The sequence below is a fragment of the Myotis brandtii genome, unplaced genomic scaffold (assembly GCF_000412655.1).
Source record: "Myotis brandtii unplaced genomic scaffold, ASM41265v1 scaffold96, whole genome shotgun sequence".
Lineage (NCBI taxonomy): Eukaryota > Metazoa > Chordata > Mammalia > Chiroptera > Vespertilionidae > Myotis > Myotis brandtii.
In genome coordinates, this window is record NW_005371972.1 from 1,283,810 (window position 1) to 1,291,479 (window position 7,670).

Sequence of the window (7,670 nt, forward strand, 5' to 3'; positions counted from 1 at the left end):
GAAGTTGACCTGAACTTGTGCATCTGGAGTTGTTCTCATTGTAACCATTCCTTGGTTTTCTGTTCCAAGTATGACAGTAACAGCTTTCACCGGCTCAGCGCTACACAGCCAGGCACTGTGTTATCTCCTTAACCAGCGGTTCTCAACCTGTGGGTCGCGACCCCTTTGGGGGTCTAAAGACCCTTTCACAGGGGTCGCCTAAGACCATCGGAAAACACATATATAATTACATAATGTTTTTGTGATTAATCACTATGCTTTAATTATGTTCAATTTGTAACAATGAAAATACATCCTGCATATCAGATATTTACATTACGATTCATAACAGTAGCAAAATTACAGTTATGAAGTAGCGACGAAAATAATTTTATGGTTGGGGGTCATCACAACATGAGGAACTGTATTAAAGGGTCGCAGCATTAGGAAGGTTGAGAACCACTGCCTTAAACCTTCTCACCAACCTTAGCAAAGTATTTGTCTCCCCTTTTGGAGAAGGGAAAACCCAGGTGCAGAGGGTGGAGCACAGGTGTGAACTGAATGCGGTTCGGAAGCTACAGATACCGGTCTACAGAGCCACCCATTTCCCCCTCTCGCTTGGTGTCCTTAACTAGCCTGGCTGCGAATGAAGGTGGCCTCTCTCCAGCTGCCAGCACTTCCAGGCCACTGACTTCTCTGTTTTCTCACAGTTCGTGGGCTTTCTCCTTTTTTCACTTTTTAAAGTATATATATATATTGATTTCAGAGAGGAAGGAAGAGGGAAAGAGAGAGAGAAACATCCATAATGAGAAAGAATCATGGATCGGCTGCCTCCTGCAAGTCCCCCACTGGGGATGGAGCCCACAACCCAGGCATATGCCCTTGACCGGAATTGAACCTGGGACCTTTCAGTTTGCAGGCCGGCGCTCTATCCACTGAGCCAAACCGGCTAGGGCTCCTTTTTTCACTTCTGATCTTGTGTATTTTACATGATTCTTAATTTTAACAACACTCTTGCCACTAGTGCCGGGGGCGGGGAGTGAACCTCAAACCCAGGAACGTGCCCTTGACTGGGAATCCAATCTGTGACCCTTCTGGGCGGGGGCAAAGGAAAATTCCAGGACAAGTGGAATGGGGAAGCTGAGACAGAGAGTTAAACAGCAGTCTGTGTCTATCTACTAAAGCCTATCTTCCTTAAACTAAGGACACTTAAAAGTAAACGGTTTGCATTTCTCCTCCCCAGCCAGGGGGAAAACAGCTTCAATCACCCTACTCAGGGAGACAGATAACAGAAATCCAATTAAGCGCCATTTGCCAACCACACCCAAGGACAGGCCAAGTAAGAGAATAAATCTCATTTTGGTCCATCAGCATAAAGCCGAGGAATATTTTCATTGATCCTCCGCCAAGACCTCTCCTAAATCTCAGCCTTTAAAACCCCCGAAACCGAAGTTCCAAGCTCGCTGTCCAGGGAGCACGCCTGTGCCATTCCCTTCCCCTTCTCCTTCCCCTCAGGCACGCATCCCCTCACCTCTAAGGGACCCCATGAGACTCCCAACCAAGGGAGCAACGGGCAGCGGGGATGATGCTCAACCGACTGAGCCCACTAGCCAGGGCCATCACCACATCCCTTTCTAACCCAGCCAGGAGACGTTCCCCAATTCTAAGGACTAGTGTTAAGGATTAGATTTTGCTCGCTCAGATAATCCCGGATAGTCTCCCCATCTCAAAGTCCACGCCGGTGACATCATGATTTATAATACACGTAAATATATATATTTGGTTCTTGGTCCAGGTTCCTGGCACAGAGCTCCTAGCATCCTCAGAATTTCCCAATGAGAAGAGAGATAAAGGCATCTTTGTTATGTGAATGAAGTGGATTTTGCCCCTAGGTCACCTGAGGATGGGGAAAGGACAACCAATCAAATGAGTACTGAGTTGGAATTTTCCTCTGGGAGGAGAGAGGGGCTAGGGATTGAGTTCAGTCATCAATGACCAATAATGTAATCAATAATTCCTTCAGGAAAACCCAAAAGAATGGGGTCCTGGGAGCATCCGGTTGGTGAATACATAGAGATTTGGGGAGAGTGGTGTGCTCAGAGCTGGGAAGCTCCTCATCCCTTGGTTAGGGTCAAAAAATAGAATATTGGGAACTCACTATAATTGTAAGAAATATGAACCATGCTCTGGTATCCGTGATTATTCTGATTAGAGGAAGCAGGTTCTCACCTGGCTGAGAGTTGTGCGCCCTGGACAGGGGAGCTCACATCCGAATGCAGTCCAGCCTCCTTTCCCGAGAACCGCCTCTCATTATGGAAAGATTTACAACCCTGTGGCTAAGACAACCTAGTCCCGGAGATAACTGCTCTTTACAACGCCAGCCCCTATTGCCTGTAATCTAGTCCCGGGTGCCTGGAGGTGCCCGCCCTCTGCAACCCCTCCCCCCAGCCCGCATGACTTGTAACCTGTAATGGTTGTACCCTGACTACTTTCCCAGGCCTGTAATCCCTCTCTCTCAGGTCATCTTTGTCCTTCTACCCGATATTAGGAGTTGCCTTATGGAGAGAGGCAGAGCGGATTTTTGTGGATGACCTGCTGCTCCCCCGTGCTGCCGGCAGTATTGGAATAAACGCTCATATATGCTTCAACCCAGCCTCTGTTTAATTGGCTCAAGTAGTGACAGGCAGCCCAGACCCATGGGTTGTCAGGTTTCACCTTCCCACATACCTTGCTTAGGCATCTCTTTCATCTGGCTGGCCCTGAGTTGTATTCTCTGTCAAATCAAATCAGGAGGCTTTGGCTAGAAAGGAATGACAAAGATTTTTTTTTTTTTCAAGGGATTTGCAAATAGGAAATACAACTAGGCAATGCCCGGAGTGTTCCAAAGAAGCAGTTCTGCCTTCTTAGCCTCTGGGTGGGTGTGAGATGCTGATCTTCCAGAAGTCTGTGGTCTTTCTAGATAATAGATGTGGATGATCAGATTACCTTGTGAGGTCCATAATCTGATCATAAATTCCTAACGGGGCAGGTCATGGTGAGTAGTCAAGCCCTAGGCCTATAACTTTTTAGTAAAAGGTTTATCTTGCCGTAAGCAATCCCATGTGTCCATTGTTTCTGTGCATCTAGATGAACTCAACTTTGAAATAAACCGCAAGCACCCTTAAACCCGGCTGGTGTGGCTCAGTGGTTGAGCATTGACCTATGAACCAGAAGATCATGGTTTGATTCCTGGTTGGGGCACGTGCAATGCCCCGGTTGCAGGCTCCATCCCCAGTGTGGGGTGTGCAGGAGGCAGCCGATCAATGATTCTCTCTCATCATAGATGTTTCTATCTCTCCCTCTCTCTCTGAAATTAAAAAGAAGAGAGAAAGATAAAGAAAAGAGAGAGCACAGCATCTGGTTAACTATCCTGAAACCCACTCCCCACCCTGCTCTCTTCAACCTTCATGTATTCTTCCTTACGTTCCCTTCTTAATTCCAAATGCATATAAGAAATTGCAAAGCTGTTGTTCTCCGGAGCATTTGAGACCTTGCGCCCATGCATCTGTTGTCAGTTTGCCTCAAATAAACCCTTACAACAATCTTCTACAGGTTTGGACATTTCTTACGTCAACATGGATGTCTGGTGGTGTGGACAAGAGAACATTCTTTTCTGATTCTTCCGAAGGTTGTCTATAGGATTTATATCTCTCTCCAGGCATTGATGTACAGCTGAGAAGTTCAAAAGCTTAAGTCCTCAGGCTCATTAAAGTACAATTAAATCTATTCCTCGTGCTTCAGCCCATTTGGTTTTGTGAACTTGACTATACAGATTTCATTTTCAGTCAGCTTAGCTGTACTGACTTGGTCTTGTTTTATTACTCACTCCTCACCTTTAATAATAAACTGGCGACCTAAGAAGTAACAACTCAAATAAACCCTTACAACAATCCTCTACAGGTTTGGACATTTCTTACGTCAATATGGATGTCTGGTGGTGTGGACAAGAGAACACTCTTCACCTTTAATAATAAACTGGCGACCTAAGAAGTAACATGTTTCTCTGAACCCTGTGAGCTGCTCTAGCAAATTAATCGAACCCAAGGAGAGGGTTGTGGGAACCTCTAATATATAGAAGCTCGATGACAACCTGGAATATATATATATTGATTTCAGAGAGGAAGGAAGAGGGAGAGAGAGATAGAAACATCAATGATGAGAGAGAATCATGGATCGGCTGCCTCCTGCACGCCCCCTAGTGGGGATCAAGCCTGCGACCCAGTGTGGGTGGGGGTAGTAGTCTTGTAGGAGAGCCCATAACCTGTGGGGTCTGACACTATCTCCAGGTACTATCTCCAGGTAGACAGTGTCTGGACTGAGTTAATTGCTTGGTTGAGTGCGGGAAAACACACCTTGATGTCAGAATCAGAATACAGTACTCTAATTTTTTTTTTTAAGTTGGTTTTAGAGAGATAGAGGAAGGGAGGGGGGGGAGAGAGAGATATCAATGGGCTGCCTCCTGCATGCCCCCTGCTGGGGATCGAGCCTGCAACCGGACAAGTGCCCTGACCCCTGACGGAGAATCCAACCCGGGACCTTTGGTGCATGGGATGATGCTTAACCAACTGAGCCAGACCAGCATAGTTACTTCTTACTCATAGTAGTAATACTGTTTCCATTTAATGAAACAATGTCAATTTTCTTCGTTAAGTATTTTTCTTTTTCAGTTGATTGGACTTATTTTTAAAAAAATATATTTTATTGTTTTTTTACAGAGAGGAAGGGAGAGGGATAGAGAGTTAGAAACATCGATGAGAGAGAAACATCCATCAGCTGCCTCCTGCACGCCCCCCACTGGGGATGTGCCCACAACCAAAGTACATGCCCTTGACTGGAATCGAACCTGGGACCCTTCAGTCCTCAGGCCGAGGCTCTATCCACTGAGCCAAACCGGCCAGGGCGTAAAGGATGCTGTAGACTGTGTCCTCCCCAAATTCATATTTTGAAACCTGCCCTCCAGTGTGATGACATTAAGAGGTGTGTGTGGGGGTCTTTGGGAGGTGATTAGATCATGAGGTGGGAGCCTTATAACAGAGGCCCCCAAAGAGCCCCCTTGTCCCAGAAAAAAAGACAGCTTCTACGAACCAGTAAGCAGGCCTTCACCAGAAGCTAAATCTGCAGACGCCTTGACCTCGGACTTCCCAACATCCAGAACCATGAGGGAAAAAAATGCTTTTTGTTTAGGTACCCCAGACAAAGGGCATGTTACAGACATAGCATCCCATACGAACCAGTAAGCAGGTCTTTCCCAGAAGCCAAATCTGCAGACGCCTGGACCTCGGACTTCCCAACATCCAGAACCATGAGAAAAAAATGCTTTTTGTTTAGGTCCCCCAGACAAAGGGCATGTTACAGACATAGCATCCCATAAATGCTTAAGTAGAAAAAAACACAACGCAAACTGGTGGTAAGGACTGAGGCTGGGAACTGAGGCCTGGACGAGAAGGTTCTAAGGCCTGTCCCAAGACAGGAAGCCGCTGAAGGTGGAAGAAATGGTGTCTGTTTGGTAGAAGGCCTGCCTCCCAAAGACCCAACAACAACCTTGTTGACATAACCCTGTGGATCAAAGTAATCCCCTCGCTGCCCCAGGCCAGTTCCTGTGGTTCCGGGAGGACATCATTCAGCGGATCCAGATCCGGTAAATAAAAAAGGTCTGGTCCTTGGATGGGGAACTACATCCGGGAAGAGGCTGCCAAAAAACGGCTCCTCCTGCCACCGCTCACCGACCAGGCTAGACCAGGTGCTGTGGCAGCAGCGGTGGCCTCATTAGAAGACCCCGCGGACCGGAGAGACAGCGCCCAAATCATGGGCCCTGCGACAGAGCTGGACACCAGTTCAGGTAGGAGGTGGCAGAGGCTGCCTCGGCCCCGAAGGTGCTGGGAGGTGAGGGGCAGAGCTCTGCTGAGGGTGCTGGGAGGTGAGGGCAGAGCACAGCTACCCTCCCTTTGGGCTGCCAGGATTTGCAAGCTGGGGATGGACTTCACGTTTGTTTCTTGTATCAACCAGCCTAGCAGAACAGAAGCTTCCTGTTAGCCTGTGTTGTGGTGACGAGCACACAGTGCAGAGAATGGATTGTTTATTATTAGGGTAACTCGAAACATCACTTTTTGAAGAGCCCCGGCTTTCGCTTCAGAGACACCTGCTCTTGCACTTGCTTCATTGACACACGGACGGATTGGCTCACAGCTGCTTCTCCCTGCGCTGGGCTCTGTGTTGGGAGGGAAGCACAGAGCAGGAATCCTCGGGGCAAAGGAGACCAGGCACTAAAGGTGTTCTCTGAGGTTCTGGTCTGATGTGGGGAGGGGGAGGGCCGCATGGTGCTCCCTGAGGGCCTCAGGCCCCACCCCCGACCCACCCTTCCAGAATCTGTGGGTGGACAAGATGCTGGGCCATCTGTGTGCACAGTAAAGACGAGAAGCTCCCAGGAAGTGGTCCCTGCTTCTGGGAGGCAGATGGCTGAGCAGGGGAAGCAGGATGTAGTCAGGTCTCTCTGAGGCTGACGTCCAGGCCCTTAGACCCCACTCTTTCCATGTACGTGTGTCAGTGCCTGCGGGATGAATGAACATGTGGTTCAACAGATGAATGAACAGAACCACATCCCTGTGCTAACACAACCTTTGGTCTTTGCCTTCCTTCTAGGTGGGAAGCCGGCCCACCAGCAGAAGGCCATGCCCGCAGCTCACCAGCAGAAGGCCATGCCCACAGCTCACCTAACTTTCGTCATCGACTGTGCTAGTGGAAAGCAGCTCTCCCTGGCAGCACCCCTTGTGCCACCCCAAGCCCCCGGTCCTTACCTAGGAGCTGTCACCCCTCCAATGAAGACCTATATCTTGTTCTGCGGGGACAGCCAGCCCCCTCTGACTCAGGAGGCCATCCTGGTCACCAGCAGAAGGCCGTGCCCGCAGCTCACCTAACTTTCGTCATCGACTGTGCTAGTGGAAAGCAGCTCTCCCTGGCAGCACCCCTTGTGCCACCCCAAGCCCCCGGTCCTTACCTAGGACCTGTCACCCCTCCAATGAAGACCTATATCTTGTTCTGCGGGGACAGCCAGCCCCCTCTGACTCAGGAGGCCATCCTGGGTGGGGGGCACATTGCCCAGGCCAGGGGCACCCTGCCACCCTGCAGTGGGACTGTGGCCCCAGCTTCCTCCTCACTCAGCCCACTATGCCCCCAGGGGGCCCCTGAAGCTAAGGGGAGCCCCTTAAAGACAATGCCTACAAGGTATTTGGCTTGGGAAACAGTCATGGGCTTGCTCAAAGCTTTCTCCTCCTGTGTCTGTGGGCAGGCAGATTAACTGGAACAGCCTGACCATGGCAGGAGGGGGTTGGCCCATCAGTAGATGAGGGGATAAAAAAAACTGTGGTACATTTGCACCATGGAATGCTATTCAGCAGTAAAAAAAGAAGGATCTCTTGCCCTTTGAGACAGAATGGAGGGACCTGGGGAGTATTACGATAAGCGAGATAAGCCAGTCAGAGAAAGACAAGTATCACATGATCTCACTCAGATGTGGAATCTAATGAACAAAATAAACTGATGAACAAAATAGATCCAGAGACGTAGAAGCATGGAAGGGACTGCGAAATTTCAGAGGGAAGGCAGGGGTGGGTAGGTGGATGGGAAGAGATCAACTAAAGAACTTGTATGTATAG

General features: G+C 49.1%; 1 protein-coding gene across 1 annotated transcript; it reads left to right on the plus strand.

Moving 5' to 3' along the window:
- The first annotated feature begins 5,682 nt into the window (after positions 1-5,682).
- Positions 5,683-7,362, plus strand: LOC106724764 (chromosome unknown open reading frame, human C1orf64). Its single transcript, XM_014533289.1, has 3 exons — positions 5,683-5,857; positions 6,658-6,785; positions 6,905-7,362. The coding sequence occupies exons 1-3, from the start codon at positions 5,683-5,685 to the stop codon at positions 7,310-7,312; spliced, it is 711 nt and encodes a 236-aa protein (XP_014388775.1). The 3' UTR covers positions 7,313-7,362.
- Positions 7,363-7,670: the final 308 nt, after the last annotated feature.